General features: G+C 40.0%; 1 protein-coding gene across 1 annotated transcript in view; it reads right to left on the bottom strand.

Annotated features, from left to right (window-relative positions):
* CHN2 (chimerin 2) overlaps positions 1-21301 on the bottom strand; it is a 249493-nt gene that overhangs the window by 143607 nt on the left and 84585 nt on the right. The window contains exon 2 of the mRNA XM_074984560.1: positions 6139-6177. Within this exon, the coding sequence (XP_074840661.1) occupies positions 6139-6177 (39 nt within the window). The remainder of the gene's footprint in view (positions 1-6138; positions 6178-21301) is intronic.

Raw genomic sequence — 21301 nt, forward strand, 5'->3', positions numbered from 1 at the left:
AAACATTAACTGATCATTTGCTTGAGCGTACAGTCACTAGAGGGCATGCACATCTCTTATTTTGTCATGGATAGAGGACAGGGCTTTAACTGCCTTTTAGAATGACTAAAGGGAAACTCCAGAGTCTCTTTTCAAGACTGCTGTGAAACCTGTTGTGGCTAAGCAACAAAATGATGGTGTCAGTGGTCAAGTATGCTCCTTCCTTGGGCAAAACCCTAAATCGAATGGTTTAACTCACTCCTTGATACAGGCAACGGTGCCTTAAGTGAAATCAACAAAAAGTCAGAGCATATAAAAACATAATATAAATGAACTGTAAAGAAATCTCTTGGCCTTCAGGACTTTTGCCCCCACCTTCTTTCCTTGTTTTCCAGGAGGCTTTAAGAAGCTCAGAGACAGCCTGGTGTTAGTTCCAGTGGCACAGAGTTGTTCCCTTGAAATCCAAATCCTCAATTTTTTTCTTGTTTCTCCCTCTTTCTACTTGGGCTTCCCCACACTAGTGGAGGGGCTTCTCCAAAAACTGAAATTTCTCATTGCTCAGCACGGGCATGGCTGTTTTTTCTGTCTGCAGGAAAGGTGGGTTCTGATATTTGTAGATCCAATCCCATGTGGTATTCGAAAACCTTATATTCACCCTCTTTCTGTTAGGGAAAAGGTGATGGATTTCCAGCTGCCTTCTAAATTGTGCAATGTGCCAAGAACTAAAGACCGACCTATTGAGCTGTGCATGGCTAAGCAGGATCTGAAGGAATGTTTCCCTTACAGCGAGATGGAAGAGATCCTAAATGTGTCTGTGTGAATTCAGTGTTCTCCTGCTTTGCTCAGATTTCTTAGCTATTCAGCAGATGGAGTGGTATTTTGTGCATTATAAGACACTTAATTTGTGTCTCAACACCAGCTGTGTTTGTACTAAATGCACAGATAGCTGAAATATGGTTATCAATGTTTGTGATGTTGTCAGGATACAGTTAGCAGGAAGACCCCAGCCATGCAAAGCTTGACCTTCAGAGCTCTAGGAGAGCAAGAGGGGGATGAAGGAAGGTTACTCTGGTCAGCAGGCTACATACCCTTACCTGCCTGGACTGATATGGCCTGTTCCACTGGCCTGTTTAAAGAACAGAGCTGAATAGGCATCATTAAGAGCCTCTTTCTGTTTCTTCTACACTGCTTCCGAAGAGCTGAAATCACTTAAGAACCATGGGCAGAAGTCACAGCCAAGAGGTGGATAGCAGTGGATGGTTAGGGACAGCCAGCAGGGAAGCGACAGAGAGGAGTGAGTGTGACCCATAGGGCAGCAGCACAGAGCACTGAGCAGGCCATTGGCATGTGGTCAGTGGAGCAAGTAAGATGCCTTTTTATCTCCTCCCCATCCAGGATGGGTGGGGAACTACGCATATACACCGCTGAACTTTGTGCATAAATTTTGCAAAGGGAGTGGTTTTTCACATTCCTCAGTGACATAAACTTTGCCAACGTAAGTGGTAGTCTAGACAGGACCACAGTCACCTGTTTAAGAACACAGCAGAAAGAGGGCCTTGGTTTTTTGACTAAGCCTTGACTCAGCTGTTCTGCCTCATTCCTCCACCATTTCCAGCTGGACAGGGGGTAGGAAATAAGACTTGCATAGGGAGCTGACCACTAGGGTCTGCTGGTGCTAAGATATACCCTCTTCATTTTCTGTAGTGAATACCAGCGCAACAAGAATAACCTTTCCAAATGCTGAAACTAGTCACAGAGCAAATCTGAATGAAAGACCCCCAAATGAAAGTTGTGTCTCCACTGCAGTTAAAACCTGTGGCTTGGCCATGTCCGTTGGCTCAGGCTCAGGAGCTGTTAAACTGTACTGCAGATGTTTGGGCTCAGTTTAGATCTTGGATTCTAGTAAACTGAAGGTGGGAGGGACCCAGAACTTGTGCTGCAGTGAGAGACTGAATGTTTACATGATAGTTAAACCAGCCCTTTAGCTCAAGCCCCACAAGCCCAAGTCAACTGGCATGAGTCAGCCATGGGTGTCTAAGTACAGTGTAGTCATACTCTTAAGAACACGTCAATCTTGAACCAGTGAAAAGCAGAACAAACTCATTTGTGGTCCCCTTCCTCTCCAAGACAAAGCACACATAGACAGTATTGCTAGGAAGCAAAACCCTAGAATTACTATAACTGTCTGCTACACACATGACTCAGAGCATAGAGACTAGTTTAGCTTACACTACAGTTCTCATCTTCCTTCGGTAATGACAGAAGAGGAAAAGACACCTTTTAATAGAACACACACAATTCGGTGGTTGGAAAAATGTTTACTTATTGATGGATTGCTGAGGTAGAAATGTAATCCAAAATGCAGCTCGTTGTTTGTAGAAACAGACTACTAGCTATTTTCTAACTAGTACAAGGGCTCCCACTAGTAATATCAAAAAGTAATGGTCACTTGTCCTCTCCGGAAGAAACAGGGCCTAAAAAAAACTGATAATCTCTGAAATGTATTCAGTGTGCCTCTGGTGCACTTCCTGACAGTGGAATCGCTGACTGAAGACGTATCAGACATTAGAGACAGACATCCTCTCTGTAACAGACCTGCACAGCTTTGACTCCAGATATTGTCAAAAACATTCTTTTTAGGCTGTACCATTGAGTATGGCTTGGAAGCTGAAAGCTTCTCCACACAAATTGACCGCTGTTAATCTGAATGGAGCTCTGTCTAGATATGGAGACAGTATGGTGCAGACTGCAGGATTAGGAGTGTGATTACTATATCAACAAATATGAAAAGATAACATAACGCTTCTAACTTTACACAGGAATTAAATGTTACATGCAGTGTGATTGCAACTATGTTGGTCCTGGGGAATGAGGGACAAGGTGTGGAAGGTAATATCTTTTACTTGACCAGCTTCTGGTAGTGGAAGGTAAAAGCCTCTGAATTTCACAAATTTCTGTAGATTACACCTACCAACAGATTGTGATCCAATATTACCTTACCAACGTTGCCTAAGTAATTAAAGGTGTTTTGAACTAAAAATTGCATAGAGGACATTCTAGCACTATTCCAACAAATTGAATAAAGGGAAAAATTAAAATACTTTAATAATGATCAATATAAAGGAATACTTCAAGAGAAATACATACAGTACTTTAAACAACAACGATAATGTGACACCCTGGTAGACCACGTCGTAGATTAATGCAGCCACTGGTTATAATCTTTCCAATATTTATTTATTGTCAGTTTCTTGAAAGGAATAAAGTAGTAGTTTTTCCTCAAAGAAACCATGACTAGAGTGAAAAACATACGCCTACAGAGATGTAGTCTCAACAGTAAACTTGGTAATTTTAAACTTCTATAAAATGTGTTTAAATACAATGCAAGTTGGGAATGTGTTAATTTTTCCAGAGTAATTCAGACATGAAGTTTAGATACTGAGATGACTTTTTTGTCAGCCACAAAATTGGATCCTAAATATATTTGAATAATGTATTTATCATGCTCTGGAAATTAGATTGGTTTGTTTAGAAGTTTTCCATGGTCAGTTTCATGAATACAAAACTAAGAAAAAAATCTTCACTGCACTGTACTAATCTGATCAACTCAAGACAAGTAATACAACTACAGGACAATATGAAAAGCTAATGCTCTGTCCCAGACTCTTCCATAAAATAGCTGTATCACACTCACCAAAACACCTGAGATCACTGAAGTAGATGGGAGTTTTCCACTGACTTCTATAAGACCAGGATTTCACTCTAAAAACACTGATTAAAAGAACTTCTTTACAAAGTACAATCAAGCCACCTGCCCCAAAATTGTTACTTTTGCCATTTTTTTTTTTTAAAAAGGAAGTATTTTGTACCTGAAAAAAATAAAATTCAGTATAGCTTTATTAGAAGGGGAAGTAGCAAACACAGGCTTCTATTCAGAAGGTGACAAAGCGCGTGCACAACTTTGAGTGCATAAATTAGCTCCACTGAAGTGAATATAATCTTGATGAGACTTAAATTTATCACATTGTCAGTTTCTATTAAGCTAGAATGAAATTCATTTTTCTGAGAAAAAATAATGCAGCAGCCAAAAAAATCTGTACATGTAGGAGAGCTATTCTCAGCAATAATCTTACAATTCTATCTTCACAACGCAAAAAAGCAGTCCTGTAGCACTTTAAAGACTAACAAAATAATTTATTAGGTGATGAGCTTTTGTGGGACAGACCCATGCCTTCAGATCTGGAAAATCCTGAAAAATGATAACTGAGATGAAGAGAATTTAACAGAAAGATAGAAAAAAAATTAAATGAAAACTGACAACTCCAATTCAGACTTCTAACATGTTTTGAACTTAAACTTAAAAGTCTGCATTCTGAAAGAAAGACCTCCACACCAGATTATACAGGCGGACATCTGAATTGGAGTTCATTATCAAATTTGACACTTTTCACCTCAGGCTCAATAAAGATATCAATTATGTTACACATTACAAGGACAGTTTTCCCACCTTTGATATTTGCAGTGATACCAGGACGCCCAATTAACGTAATAGACACTTCCAGTAACGATTATTCTTCCTCCTTTCCATACCCTCCCTGTCCTATTTAGCTGCTTCATTTTTATTTCATTTTTTCTATCTTTCTGTTAAATTCTCTTAGTTTCAGTTACCATTTATCATGATTTTCCAGATCTGAAGAAGTCGGTCTGTTCAACGAAAGCTCATTACCTAATAAGTTATATTGTTAGTCTTTAATGTGCTACAGGATTGCTTTTTTACTTTATGTTGATGAGAAAGACAAGCTTTTGAGCCGCACACAGCCCTTTGTAGAAGCTCAAAAACATGTTTCTCTCTCACCAACAGAAGCTGGACCAGTAAAGGTATTACTTTCACTCTCTTTGCCTCTCTAATACCCTGGAGCTAACAGGTCTACAACTCTTATTTTCCAACATCATTCAGGCACAGAACTTAGATTCTAAGGAGACATCTCTGAAGTCAGCGAAGTCAATGAGGTTACTTGTGTGCCTACAGTTATGAGCATACTTAAATACATTGGTAAATCAAGTGCCTTGAATAAACACAACTTCATGGCTTTGTGCTGTTGTGCATTTTGTTTTTGATAATGATGTAGTAATTAACACCACCACTATTGTTTCATTAAAATTTACAGTGGTTTTAAAATAAAATAAAAGATTAATTTTACAGTCAAATTTTAATCAAGGTTTTGAATACCAACTGCTTTTGTCTCAGCTCAATGCTACACCATAGTATGTGGAATAAAAGCACACAACAACATATTTCTGCATTAAACTTCACATAAATGACATTCTAGTGGGAGAACTGGATGACCCAGAAGACACTGGGCCTTTTACTTCTAAAACCACTTTAAAACCATCTAAAATTGCTAGGACTCAAAAACAATGATCACCTGAATGCAGCTTTGTGGCCAGTATAAAAATATTGATGCACTCAGTCTAATTCAGACTGAAGAAGAGCTCACAGAGGAAAACTCACTACCATAGCAGGAATCCTTTTTGGCAGTCTCAGCAAGGAAAACAAATCAGAACTGATAGGGAGAATTGAACTGGTCTGTCACCCACAGAAACAGCCTTTATAGAATTTCACATCTGTGCGGCTGTGCCTAGATTGCTGAGAACTGTCAGCCAAAGATACCCAAATTGCACAATGCATTTGCGTATCTTTTGCTGACAGTTCTGTCTGGAGAAGCTCTTCCAACACTTGGCCCATCTACATAGGGCCAAATATCGGAAAACTCCCCTCTCTGTCTTCTGTCTCATAGGTCTGGAAGGGACCTTGAGAGGCCATTGAGTCCAGCCCGCTGCCATCACAGCACGACTGTGGAACGAGGCATAGAGGAATGTTGACAGAACGCTCCCAACTGGCAGATCTCTTCTAACAGATCTGCAGTTTGAACATGTGCTCTGTCAACAGAAACCTGCAGTCTACACTAGCCTGAGGGAGCGTGCAGCAGTTTGCAATACTGCAACCATATTGTATCTGCTATCTGAACAAACAGAAAACTTCAGTTGCCAATGCAGCCACTTTCTCCAGAGTTGAATGCACTTACGTAATTGTTTTAAAGAAATAGAAGTTCTTTTAAGATGATTTTTTATATTAATTGTGATTTCTGATATACTCACAGTAGGATTTCCATATTGGAGGCTGGTATTCTTCAGCATCTAGAATAAAGGAAAAAAAAAATCAATCAATTGGCCACTCAAACTGTCATATGTCTTCTGCAGAGAGACCACGGTTTGTCAGCAATATTCAAATTTCCTTCTCAAGAAAACTGCACACTCCTTTATAATACAGTTCATGATCTGAGAGAAGAATATCACTTTCATCACTTATGGACTCAAGACCATTTTTACAAATTATTAAATCTGACAATTTCTTACTAATTTTATATAGCTCTGTCACTCACAAATGTATTTAAAGTAATTAACTGGACTGTGTCAGCTACAAAGGGAGTTCAAACAGTATTTACATAGGTTGGGATAATACAATAAATTATCATTTGATTTCAGATCAGTGTTTAAACCCATTTGTTAATGCATTAAATAAATAACAGGCCAATAAACGTATGTGACTCAGACTGGACTTGGATATATTTGGATCTGATGGTCCCAATATGAATGATTCAATTAATTGTCTTACATTCAATCCAACATGTGATTTACAAGTTTTCCAGAAACTGCAACAGCAATAAAAAATTCAGAACAGAAAAAATGCAACTGCATGTAAGACTAAAATTATCATCTATTGATGCAAAGAAGAGACAAGCACAGGAGACAAAAGTTAATGGTTTAACTTACCACAAGCATTACGTGAGGCCCCCAGAAAAGTTGTTGGCAGTGGGAACCAAACCTCAGACTTCAAGCTTTAAAAGCATGATCCTCTACTACCTGCACTAAAGCAGTGAGGCTGTACCAGACTCATCTAAATAGCCCAACCCTCAGCAGCCAGGGACAGTCTGCCATACCCACTTGGCAAACCAGCTGCACCCTGACCTAACAGATTTGCATATTTTAGCTCAGGTTGTAAAGGTTAACACAGTCATGTAGGGGCATATCATTAATCTTCTAAATAAAAACATGAGCGCTAATTAAAGCATTTGGTATTTACTAAACTCCCACTCGAGTTATGCTAATGTAATTAAATTACATTTTAACAGCTCACTCTCCATGTCTATTTATAAATATGCACATTTTCTATACCTTCATGAAAAAACTGCTTTCTTAAAATGTTAATAATTAACTAAAGTATGCCACTTTTAACTACTTTGTTTTTAAAAGAGAGAAAACCTCGCAATTATCATGGTTGTTGCTGGGATAATAATCTTCAACACATTTCAGATATATTGCTTATGAAGTCCACTAGGCTGGAATATCAAATAAACCCACTTCATTTCTTGTAGAAGAAACCGCCAGATTTAAAGGGCTCTCAAACCAAAAAGATGAGCACATATTAGAGCAATCCAAACCATAACTAGCTTTCTACTTCATAATGTCATCATTTTCATATTATATGAAGACTTTAATATGAAAACAGTGAAATTTATTTAAACTTATAGACAAACACTCATTTTCCCTGGCTGTGTCTACACTAGCTCCCAACTTCGAAGGGCACATGGTAAGTAGGGTGTCGGGAAATTATCAATGAAGTGCTGTGGTGCATATGCTGCACTTCATTAAGCTAATTTTCTCCCATGGCAACTTCGAAGTGTTAAACTTCAAAGTGCCAGCTTGCATGTAGCCACAGCTAACCCGACGGTACTTCAAAGTGCTCAGGGTACTACAAAGTCCCTTTACTCCTCAAAATTTTTATCGCTCCTTCCCTCAGTTCCAGCTGAGAAATTGGCCCCATGAACTTTAGTATTGATCTTACACCCACCTCCATGGTATGCTTCCTAATTTTTTTCTCGATTTCCCAGAACACAACAAAATGTGCATTACTAATTAAGAACTATTTTTCATTTACTTCTTTAGCCATTAAAGAGGTTTAGCTAATATTTTGGTTTATCTAGCATATTGATCTGGGAAAAAGAAAGCCTGTGAATTGTTGAGTGATACAGTTTGGATAAATGGAAAGACACTTAAAGACATAGCTGCTAGAACCTGTGGCAGCACCCTTCGATCTGAAGTGGCTTCCATCATATACAAGGTTTTCAGTTTAGTTCAATGTCTCTTAGCACCACCACCACCTCACTACACAAACTGTTCCAGCCCTGCGGCTTATAGATGAATGTTAGCTGTAATAGTTAGAAAAATCAAAGCAAATCAGATTATATGTTTATACATAAATGAGGCTATAAATGTTTATAAACTGCTTGACCTGGGACAATTTTGTGGTCTGAAGATAACATTACTCAACATAGTAGATCATGGTCTCATGAAAAACAACAAGGACTCTTGTGGCACCTTACAGCCTAACAAGGATTACTGTCAGTCTTTAAGGTGCGGCCACAAACAGACAAACACAGCTACGTCTCTGAAACCAATCTTCTCACGGTGAGGATCAAGACACAACTGTACTCAGTGATTAGGTCAAACCTGTCAGACTGTTTGCCCTGATAGAAGGAAGATGAATTCACTCCTCAGGGCAGGTCTATGCTAGAGGAGAAACTTGACCTAGGATACACAACTCCAGCTATAAGAATAGTATAGTTGAAGTTAAGGTACCTTGGGTCGATTTTCTCCACCATCCCCGCAGCAGGAGGTTTATGGGAGAAACTCTCCTGTTGATTTCCCTTACTCCTCGTGATTGTGAGGCATATCAGAATTGATAGGGATACCCTCAGCATTCAATTTAGTGCAGCCCCACTAGACATGCAAAGTTAAACCCCAGAAGAGTGATCTTGGCAGCACAGGCACATCAATAAGTATAGCTACACCCAGAGCGAATGCAAACATTCCTGGGTGGAAGAGCTCAACAAGTGGTGAGGGGCACCTACATGCCATTTTGCAGAAACTCTAACCCAGGAGAAAGCAAAATTCCATCCTACTCCTCCAGGCATCCCTCTCATATGGCTCGCATAACAATACTCACCATTCACACTGTAAATACTCTCAGTGTTATTTACTATCAAATCATGATAAAATGGTATTTGATGGCATAGATCTGCGTGCAAAAAAAGGAAAACTGGTTTAAACTTAATCCAGAGCAACAATGGTCCTGTTTATGGCACAGAGAAATAGTTAAAAGAATTCAGAGGTAGAATTTGTTGTCCAATTAAGAGAGGATGAAATCGCTACTCGTGGGACAGGTGCAGAATTTAGGCATCAGGCAAGGCTGCTCTCAATGTGGCTCATAGTATCTATTACTACCTCTGAATTATTTGAGATGCCCCCAGCCTGTCCATGTGTCTAACTAGGCATACAATTCCCATCATCATATGCAGACTAATTACTGTAATTCACTCCCTTTTTGTCTCCTGGTCCCTTAGATGTCATTCACTAAATACAAGGGGTCAACTGTAACACAAACATTTGGGAATTTAGGAAGACTGGACTTTCAAAGACTAAAAAAATGCCCAATGGATTTTATTTCCATCCTTTATTACATTGGGAATGTACTACAGAAGAGGGGACAGACTAGACATGGCAACAGAAGCTCACACTAAAAACAATATAGTCTGTCAAAGGCTTTCAAATATGACCTATTTGGAAGACGAGTATTTGCTATACCTAAAAAACTACCTAGAAACAAGATAAATGGCTGAGAGAGAGAACAAAGGAAATGTTCAATACTGACTTCAGAAAAATTTTCAACAAATCAAAGGATTTTCAGTATTCAGTTCAGCTATATTAGGCAGAAAAGATAATAGAGAAATATGGTCAAGAAAAATTATACTGTAAAATTGGAAAATGTCAATGAGGAAAGGCAGATTAAATCGACAGTTAATTTGCTTTAGTCTTCACAAAGGAAAAATAGAATAACAAGCTGCTTAAAAGATATTTTCACATAAGGCTGAAGGAGAAGCACAGCAGTTGAGTAAATGTGAAGCTTAGAGTGAAAAAGCTTATGAAAAGGTTTAGACAGCTTTAAGATGAAAGATCAAAGAGCCACGTAACAAGGATTTTTAATTAAAGAAAAATAAAGACAAAGGACCAACATCTTAACAATTATATTCGATAAATGAGGGACAACTCGTGAAAAACAAGGTCTGAGGTCTATAGTCAAACTTCTGTTTGCACAGCAACCACCATCACTACAGATAATAGACCTAAATTATTATTTTTGTGCCACTGTGGTAATTTTGCAAGGCACATAACTATGTATGTGCTATTATTATGGCCTGACCAAATTCCATTTGGTCAATTTCATGGGCATGGGATTTATAAAATGGTAAATTTCAAGATTTCAGATATTTAAATCTGAAATTTCATAGTGTTTTAATTTTAAGGGCCCTGACCCAAGAAAGACTTCTGTGGGCACTGCAAGGTTATCATATGGGGTTTGTGGAATTTCTACCCTTACTTCTATGCAGCTATTCATGCAGCACTGGGCAGCTGGAGAGTGGTGACTGCTGTCTGCGAGACAGGCTCTGAAGGGAGAGCTACCACCAGCAGCAGCTCAGAAGTAACAGCAACATTCATGGTATTGCCATCCTTACTTCTGCACTGCTGCTGGCCAGTTGCTAGCTTCAGAGCTGGGCACATGACCAACAATACAACCATTGCTCTCCAGCTTTGAAGGCAGCACAAAAGTAAGGGAGGCAATGGCATGACTCTGCTAAAATAACCTTGTGATCCTCCTGCAACTCCCTTTTGGGTCAGCACCCAAAATAGTACGGGTAATAGCACACAAAAAGCCACATTTCACAGGAGGCCACCAGATTTCACAGTGCATGGGGCATTTAGCATGGCTGTGAAACTGATAGGACTCTAGCTATTATGCACAGACTTTAAGATTCATTTTATATCATAAATGGTGCAGATTTTTATTATGCCAAAGACATTACCTATTATTCATTGCAATGCAGTTAAAGAAGAGAATCTGAAAATTTTGTAAATGCAGTTTTAGTTTGAATCAATTACTGCACTACACAAAGATGATGATCAATTGTCAAGACACGGAAAAAGAAAAGTCTACCAGCCTTTTTTTTTAAATTGCTTCAATTTTGGTGTACAGAAATGTAAATACCAAGTGCTATATAGTCAAAGTACATCTGATCCAATGGAAATCCATCTATACTCTTGAGTCATTTAAAGTTTAGGATTGATGAAAGGAGCTCTAACTGCATAGATCCATATGTGACAGGGAGCGAATGTACACATTTCTTACTTAAAGTTGTTTTGCCATTGAAGTTTGTCAGGAGTATTGAAAAGAATTCAGTGTACTTCCTCCAAATAGTTGAATATTGACAGGTTAAAATACGTGCCTGTAACAATGGATCAAAATTAAAATTCTGAAGTTCCTACCACTGAGTATCATCACAGAATCAGGATTTACTCTCTAATGCACAGGACTCTTAGCTACAAAGGTAAATAAATCCACTGTATCTATTTCAGCTCCACTTCAAAACAGTTCTATAATTTTTCTAAGTTCTATCTAGACGTCTTGTCAATAGGATTGCTTAAAAACCGATAATATCCCCTAAATTATACTTGCAGTATCATGCTCACAAGTGATGTGGCATTAAGTATATAAGCAATACAGTAATATCGTTCTACATTCTTGCTAACAGGAAGATTGCTTCTGTGCAGTATTCAGTTCGGGTACTCTGAGAATCACTGGTTCTCCATGACAAGCAGGACTGGATTCCACTGTGGAAGGAATACAGACAATTTGAGTTCACCAAAGGTTTGTCATCCTGAATAGCTGGTTGGCCATGCTTCGGCAGCTACTACTGAAGAGGAGGAAAAGAATCTTTTTGTCTTTTCCCATAGCTTCAATACAGGGTCATAGAATATTTTTGTTCTTCTGTCTAAGCTTGAAATTTTCTGTCATCAGTGCTCCAGTTTCAGTCCTCCTCTTTATCAGATAAATAATTTGAGAACTGCAGCGACATGTGGGTGATTGAAAGAGGCTATGAGGAGTCGTTGGGTTAATGACTAAGGACAGTATCCAGTTATAACACCCGCACAATCCAAAACTTAAGGCTCTAAGGCTATGTCTACACTTTAAGATAAATTTGAATTCAAGGCAGTTAGCATGATATTATCACGTGACTCTCTTCACTGTAAATACCATTAGCTCAATTTACGGAGCACTAATATCGATATCATAATAGCATCATTGCCTGATAGGCAGAATCAAGTTCGAATTCAAAAGTTCAATTAAAGGCCAGCGTGGAAGTGCCATGTCTTAAAATTTAATTTACTAGCCTCCAGAGAGTGTCCCATATGTACCCCACAGGGCTCTCCTCTGGTCACTGCCCTCCAGACGTGCAGGAATTAGGTAACAGGAAGACTGTGAATTTCAAATCGGTGCCTGTGGCTGCGGTCTCATGTTTGTATGAGAGCCTGAGAATTTTTTTTCCCCCTCTTTCCTTCTTTGCTATTAGCGCTATGAGTGCATCTACCCATATCAAATAGTCCCTCCACGGAGTTCATGGTTCTGTCTCTAGTACACTTGGAATTTTTTTTCTGCACTGCCTGGTACAAGCCACTGCCCAGCCACACCCCAGGGCAGAAAGGCTGTTGTGGGGGTTGAGCTTGCATAAGAGGACAAGAAACAACTTCCCAGCAGTTCACATTTGTGCACAAGCTCTCCTCCCTCCCCACAGGCACCCTGCAGTCAGGGTCTCTCCTGCACTCAGCCACTGACATGGGTAGCCCCTGACCCAATAAAAGAACACGCCTGCCATTTGGTGCTGACCGTGCTGCCAGACAGCACCATGTCCTAGCTTGCGTGTAGTTAGGGCTCCAAAGGCAGTAAAGATTTTCGGGGCATTTCTGCTGCCGAGTGGAAGTCTTCCCTGGCAGGTAAGATACTGCTGCTGCTGGGGTGTAAGTTTTCCCGGGTGACTAAGATACTCAGGGGGCTTACTACTGCTGGGAGAAGTCTCCCCTGGCAGTTAAGATATTGAGGGGGACTACTTCAACTGGCCCCCCTACTGAAAACTTTCCACATCCCTAGCAATCGACCCATGGGACTTGCTGAGGCCAGGGTAAAGTCTTCCCCACCACAGCTAAGATAGCTGGGGGCTTACTGGGCTGCAACTGGTTTCTTCAGGGCCCGGGCTGTGCCTGCAGCTCTTGGGCCATGCCAGCAGCCCATTTGACGCTTATGAGGCCATTGCCATGTCCAACACGGGGGTGGAACCAGCCTTCACAGCCCAAGGCTGCGCTGGTGTCAGCCCAGGAGGGGTCAAGGTCCAGCAGGAGATAAGGGAGCCCCAGGACGGGGGGGGGGGGGGCGGCACTAAGGCTCTGGCCGTGGCAACGTGGCTCAAGGCAAGGCGGCACATCTCCATTGAGCCTGCTATCTTCCTGACAACTTTTCTAGCAACCCAATTCATAAATTGGTACACAATCCATTCAATGTTGATGTCGATACATTGCCAGAAGTATTGCAAGAACAAGCACCCAAAATAAAATATGATTAAAGTACAAAAGATAATTTTGAAAACTCAAGCTTGGAGGAATTTTGGATAAAATATTTCCCAATGTACATGAAAGTTGATAAAGCACTACATATTATTCTTCCATTTTTGCCAACGTACCTCTGCAAAAAAAGCTTTTCAAGTTTAGTCACATTAAAAATGAAACAAAAATCAACTGGATATTGAAAACAACTTGTGTTGAGCACTTTCATCTTTCAAACCTAGGATTTCCCAACTTGTGAAAAAAATGCAGCATCATCCTTCTCATTACATTTATTTTGTTTCTGCTGCTTCTGATGTTAAATTACATTTTTTTTTAAAATTTGGGGCAAGAAACTACTTGTGCTGATTTTTAATTTTAAATAACATTTTATATCAAGTTTGTGTGTTTATTTTAAATTATGAATTGAATTTTTTGTTAAAAGGCAGGTTTGGATGATGGTAAAGAAGAGGTGGGGGGCAAGGATCTCTCAAAAATCAAAAGGGGGAGCATGATGCTGCAAAGTTTGAGAACCACTGCTGTAGAAGGAATGGAAACAAGGCCCTGCAGTGACAGAAGATTTACAAGATCTGTTTAATGAATTTTGTAATGAAATGATGATACCTGACTGCAAACATGTTTTCAAAGAGCAATATATTATTCACTTTTAAAATTTTTTTCTTGCTTTTCTGAATCAACTATGACGTTTGTATAAGAGGAGTGAACTTTGGATGTATAAGTGTCAAAGACAATAATGAGCAACTAATGGTGAGAAGGACCACATAAAAGCCTAAATGGATAGACAAAGAACACAGCATAACATTTTTCAGTAAGGCCCATAAGAGCCTATGTCTCATTGATCTTCACAAAATTTAAGTTCCTAAGTGATGTAGGAGCTATTGAAAGCTTTATTAATTATGTGCAGTGTATAGGATGACCATAAACTTGTGACTGTGAGAAATTAGAGATGAAGACATAGAATTATACTACATGAATTGCTACATTATTGCTTGATTGGTCAAATACTTACTTTTGTTAATGGCTGTAATATGGTCATCAAATATTACGCCTGATAATTGGTACCTTCATTTAGCATCCAGATAAACCTGAATGATTAAAATGTAGCATATTTCATCTCATTGACTAATGCTAGAAATCCCAGGGCCAAAATAAATTAGAAAAACATAACCGAGGCCTCAAAAGACCTTAATCATTTTAGCAGAAATAAACGAAGACATCAGATTAGCAGACAGCAAATCTTATGCGCATATAGTTTGTTTCTCATGAATAACTAGTTAGCTCTTGGTTAAACATCAGGATCAGATCATCGCATGTTGCAAATCAGGGCAGCCATACTGACGTCATTTTTATAGTCTCCGAGAATGTGACACTCCATTTTCAGTTATTTACATTTTGGAATTCAAAACACATCAAATGTCTACAAACTCACAAAATATCCCATGTACTGTTTGAAAAATATTTGACAAATAATTGCAATAATGCCAACAAATAGATTTTAACAGGTTAAATGGGTCAGGACGAAATAAGAAATGTTTCTGTTAAAATAGCGTCACCATATTCCCTGTTCCAGAAATGCACTCACTAATTGACAGAGTGCCCATTTGTCTGACTCATCAAACAAACCAATACATCCCCTGAAAAAGTTTTTAGCCTTTGGTGGCTCTGTTATGGCTGCCAAGTGTCATTTTATCAGTTCTCTCACTAAGGGCACATACTTTCTTCAGACTATTCAAGGGTAAATGACGAAGGTCCTATTTCTGTAACTGATTGCGAAAACCAGCCAATAGGTTTTACTTTCTCCTATCCACCACTATAATCACGGTTCTCTATATGTGTGCTCATGTGTGCATATGCATACACACACACGCACACACTTTTAAAAGCCTGCACTGCAGATTTATGATAATTAGAATACAGTAGAAACTTGTTAATTAACGTTGAGTATGAGCATCATTACGAATAATGAATTTGCTTAACTGTTTGTTCACTCAATTTGCTATGATCACAAAAACACTGTACTTGGCAAAAACAACTGATCTCAGCGAGATTAATCCTATGATGAACTTGGGGTTTACATCAAGATTTAAATCTAGGTCTTTGGAGATGAAAGGTACAGCCCCCTCCCCCACCCTATCCCTAAACACACTCACCACAGATAATGACTAACAAATAAATAAATAAAAGGAGTTCAGGCTGAAAGATGGCCCTCCTTTGGCTTTCTTTTACATGGGAATATCTTGCATTTTTTTTTATTAATTTACTTTTGTAAAATAGCCTGTAACTGTTAGGAAGGGGGGAAAAAGCTGTAGTAGATGCCTTCAACTTTTATTAAAGTATGATTAACACTCATTAATATTAAAATTTGCAATACCTTTCCAGACACTCTAGCTTTTTATTTTCTTAAAATAGAAATCCTCTTTTTATGTGCAATTTTGTATGAGTGCAATCAATTTGAGAGCCAATTACTGATGTTGCGTTTACATTTGTATTTGACTGATCATTATGAGCTAACACAAACACATTTTGTGTTCTTAAAAGGAAAAGATGTTACGAGTCTTTCTACAGTACCTCTAAAATTTCAATAACCTGCTGTAAAATCTAAACCCAATGATAATGTTACTATTAATACACATTCTTCAATACAATCTTAGCAATCAAACAACTACTAACATACTGGAAATTTGTTAGAACACGATTACACACCATTTCGTCTTGGAAAAAAACTTAGTTTATCCTGGAGTCTGCTTACTCAGAAGTAATTGTAACTACCTTATGAAAGTCTATAATTATGTCAGAAATCTTTTACTACTGAAAAACACTTTTATTTCTGCTGAAGAGATCATACAGTATCAGACTGTACCAATATACCCTCTCCTGAACTGAACAAATTAAAGTTAAAAATAGACTAGTCTAATATTTTCCGACATGAAACAGTATTCTCATGTTTTGTACAATCATCTATGACAGATATGACAATTTTCTTGACAAACCTTATTAAAGTAAGTTTATGTATTTTAGGAATTCATTGTATTAAAATACAAGTATTTATGTACTATTGAGCGACTGTATGCATTGCCAAGGGGAAGGGGCCTCCACGATCTAAAAAGAGTTGGGGATGGTCCCAATACCTACCACTATCTGCAAAGAAGCTAATATAGACTGATTCAACCTAAATTCTCATGGGCCATTGGAAAAGAAACAGTTTTTGGTTAAGTTTGCTGAGTTAAGACTGATTCAGGGCCTGCTTTTTGATCCACCAAATGGATAAAACCTCTGTTCAAAGGGGGTGACGCAGCTGTGAGGGAAGGGTAGGGCCCACTTAGCCCCAGAAAACTTGAGAGCTAGTGCAGAATGAAAGCTGTTGTACCCTGAGGATCACAAGACCTCTGTGTGGGATTTTAAAGACTATAATCAACCAAATGCTCACTGGATTTAGGGGATGATCCCTGGTAAGCTTATTAACATGCCTTTAGGTTATTCTATTGTTTTAAATAAGTTCTCTCTAACAACACTTTTTTACCTAGAGGGAGTGTTTACTTAGAAAAAGATGTATGGTATATGAAAACTTGTTGACAATACACTATCTTACACTATCCCCCCTGCAAAGGGAGCCCCCCCCACACACACACACATTGCCTATGCTGAAGAGAGAAGGATTTTGGGAAGTAACACAATTTAGGCAGGGAAGAAGGGAGAGAAGTATGGATCTCTGCCCAAGAAAGGCATTAGGAGGCATTAGGACCCTAGTTTGGGTGCCCTTGCTGGACCACAAAGGGGGAATAAAGATGCATTTACCCTGAACTGTAACACCACTCATGCCTGCTCTAGAGAGCTCATTGTCAAAGCACTACATAAAATGTTAACCTGTTTAATGCAAGTCACATGCCTAAAACTTCACATTGAAAAATAAAACTCATGTCACCTTGACATAATGCTTCAGATCAACTTTTATCTATAATTAACAATAATCAACAATGGCACGATGTATTTCAAATTCATTAGGGCCAAATCCTGCAGTGTCTCGAGAATCTTCAAATCCCATTGACCAAATGATAATTGAAAGTAAGAAATGACTATTTGTCTTAAAACAAAGGGAAATGCCTGGCATTGTTTCTGTTCCCACATGATATAACCCTACACTTTCAGATCCAATTATGTCCAAAATGTGACTCATAAGACTGAAGTTCTTCCTCCATTGTGCTGATGTAATCCTACTGCCTTCAGCAGTGTGCCTAAGTGAAGGTTGGGGCAGAATTTGGCCATTATGAACATGTAAATCAAGAATATGATTGCAGTGTGAAGTCACTTTAACATTCTAGTTTCCTGTTTTGCAAGTATAAAAGTGCATACTGTATAGGCCAAGTAAATAATAATTTAGCTATTTTAGAATGCACAGATTTTCTGTGGTAGATGACTACATTTAAATAAAATGGAATCAAAATGAGGTTCTCAACAATACAACTGGATTTTCTTCTTTATAAAAGGAGGTAGAGTGATTATTTTTATAGCGAAATTAGAAGGTACAACTTCTCATCATAAAAGGTTTTTGATTGTTTTTCTTCTTATAAGTCAACCAACAAAACACATCTAGGAATAAAAAGTTACGTTTCTCAAAAGAAACTTGTACATTCTCAACATATACTGAAAAGACTGCCAAGTAAGTATTTAAAAGTTTATCCATCAGATTTTTGATCATAAGCCTTGTTTCTTGTGAGCCAGTGGGCTGCATGTGGCCTGCAGACCCCGCCACCTGCCCCACTTACCCACAGACCTCTCACACACTGGGACATTGGGGATCCACGTTTCCTACACCTCCCTCCCAACACTTTTTGAGGAGCTGCGTATCGCCTGATTAATGCTCGGTCCCCACTTCCCTCCCCACCCCCCCGCCACCTGAGCTGGAACACCACAAATCAGCTGTTTACAGCATTCCAGCACTGGGATGGAAGGGGAGGAGGAAGAATCAGGTGATTCACATATTCCAAAATTTCTGGGACAGAGGCAGAGGAAAGTGTGAGGTGCTAGTGCCCTGGTGTGCAAGAGGTGCAAGGGAGAGGGAGGTAGATGGGGGGAAACCTAAGTGGGACACAGGCTTGTTGCAGCCTGTGGAGATGAACGACGGCCACTCATGCAACACACCCACTACTCTTGGTTTCCTCATCCCTTCTGTAAGATGACTGCTTGGGCAGCCAGCCAGGTGAGATTCAGGTGCTGTCGAGCTGATTAGCAGTGTGTCAATAACTGGTAGCGTTTATGGAGATACATGGAGAATTTTTTTTTAAATCTATTTGGCCCAGACCCCTAAGGGGCCCCCTCCAGAAATTAGCTCACAATTCTGGGTTTACAAGGCCAATGCCCTAACCAGTATTCCTACTGGTGGCGCACATCTGCAGGTGCCTTGATGCCCACAACAAAATTTGTTTCGCCCATGGGTGGAAAAATTAGAGCGAACACTGATCATAAGCTAAGTTCGGTTAGCAGTAAGAAAAATACCCTCTATTGGGAAGGGTTTTGGGTTTTTTTTTTCGTTAAAGATCGGCATATGAGCTATAATTGCCAGCAGACCCTGTGAATCATCCTATTAAAATAGCTCTGTTTAAAGTCAATTAGTTAGGAAAACAAATTAAATGTATTATGGCATCTGGGAGAAGCCACTTTATCCAATAGTGCTAACCTGCAATACCTCTGTACCTGAACAAAAGATAGAAGAATACCACCACACTAACATTCATCAGTATGTTTTAAAGCCTGTTTTATTTAAATCATCTTCTGCATAACTATGACTGCAAAATCTTTTGCCCCTCCTGCCAACAAATTATTTTTTCATCACCAATGTCAAGTCCACATTCAATCCTGTCCTTAAGTCCCAGAGTAAACAGCATCTACACTACAGCAATCAGTCATATTTAAAGTAACAGAACACTTGAAAAATCTTATGTAACGTGTATGAAAGTCAGGATTAGAATTTCAATGATTTTACAAAGTAGCAATAGTTAATTTGCATCTATCTAGTATTTGTTCATTGCAAAGCACATTTGTTAGAACTCCACGTGTGACAGCAACCAACGGTACCTTAGCACTGAGCATCTGTACAGTAACAGCTGTGCAATCTGGCCTTGTATCAAATCAGAAAGCTCTATAAACTAGCATTTCTAATGCTCATAGAAAGTATGGTTTACTGGTTGGTGTGGGGCCAGGCGGTGCCCTACCGGACTCCATGTGGCTCCCCGGAAGCAGCGATATGTGCCTGCCAATCTAGATGAAGGAACAGTAAAGTGGGATTGGAGGTTAAGGCATGCGAAGAGATGTGGGGTACGTGCTTTGAGAAAGACTTTGGATGAGGAAGGAGGCTTGGGGCAGAGGACTGGGACACAAGAGAGGTTTGAGGGTGCCAGATCAGAGGGATGCTCACCAAGAGTGGCTCCCTATCCCTGCTACTTCTGGCAGAGGCACATCTGAGTGGCTCTGTTCACTACCTCCACCCACAAGTACTCCCCCTGCAGCTCCCATTGGCCATGGTTCCCAGCTTTGGGATCCGTGCAGTGATGACTCACCCAAAAGAACATTTTCTGAAATAGCTTAACGGGTATCAGAAAAAACACTCACCTTTATGTTCTGCCAAAGAAATGCAGATGTCCTACTCTTTAGGCAGCTCTATTACAGTGCATCAGTCTAATTAAGACTAGCTAAGTTGTGTGTACTATTGGATGCACCTCTGAAATCCTGTACTCTCTCGTTCGGCAACATCTGTCATCCGGGCATGACCATGGATATTGCCAGACAAGAGAGTCGTGGCTGATGATCACGCCCCTGCAGGGCTAGAAGCCAGAGCCCACGCCTGCCCTGCAACACAGTGCAGGGGCCAGAGCTCTAGCTGGTCCCACAGCAGTGTGGAGCCGGGGCCAGAGCCCCAGACGGGAGGCTGTTGCAGAGCTGGGGGCCCCTTCTGCTCTGTGGCAGCCAGTAGCATAAGGGCTGTCTGGAGCCCTGTGGTAGCCTGACCTGGGGAGAGAGGATGCAGGCTGGGGCTGGCTCCCGCAGCCCCTTACCACAGGGCTGTCTGCGTGCAGAAGCCCTACACAATGCAGACAGCCCTACACATCCCCTCAACCAGCAAATTCTCTCATCCAGGAACAGTCAGGTCCTAAGAATGCCAGGTAAGGGAGGTGCAACCTGTAACTGCGGTTGGGTGACTGCATGTAGTATAGCTTAGCATCCCCAAACAACAACCATTTTAAAAGGGGCATTTTCCTTCCTTCTACTTCTCATACAAATTGATTTGCTGTCAAGCAGAGCTGTATTGCCCTATCTGCCTCTGCAGTCACTCAAATGCCCCCCCGCCCCCCAACACACACAAATCAGGGGGCCAGACTCAGGAGCAGACAACTAAGGAGATACAGGAGGGCCACTACCTTAAGTACTGTAAGCAGATACCAGAACTCAGGAGAAACATAAGTTTTCACCAGAAGCAATCACTGTTCACACTCTTATTTTTCCCACTCCTGAGCAGAATGAATTTTATATGTGCACCAATGTGGAGGTATGTGAGACTCATCACCTTCACATTAGTGCACATAACAAAATTTATGTGGTGGGGATGAGGCTAAGATTCATAGTGTACGAGGAGGCTCATGCCTGGAGCAGAGGGCTGGGGTACAAGACTGTGAGGGCTCATTAGGGGTGCGGGCTCTGGAGTTGCACTAGGGATGAGATACTCAGGGTTGGAACTGGAGGTTGGGGTGCAGAAGTCTGA

This window comes from Carettochelys insculpta, chromosome 2, assembly GCF_033958435.1.
Source record: "Carettochelys insculpta isolate YL-2023 chromosome 2, ASM3395843v1, whole genome shotgun sequence".
NCBI lineage: Eukaryota > Metazoa > Chordata > Testudines > Carettochelyidae > Carettochelys > Carettochelys insculpta.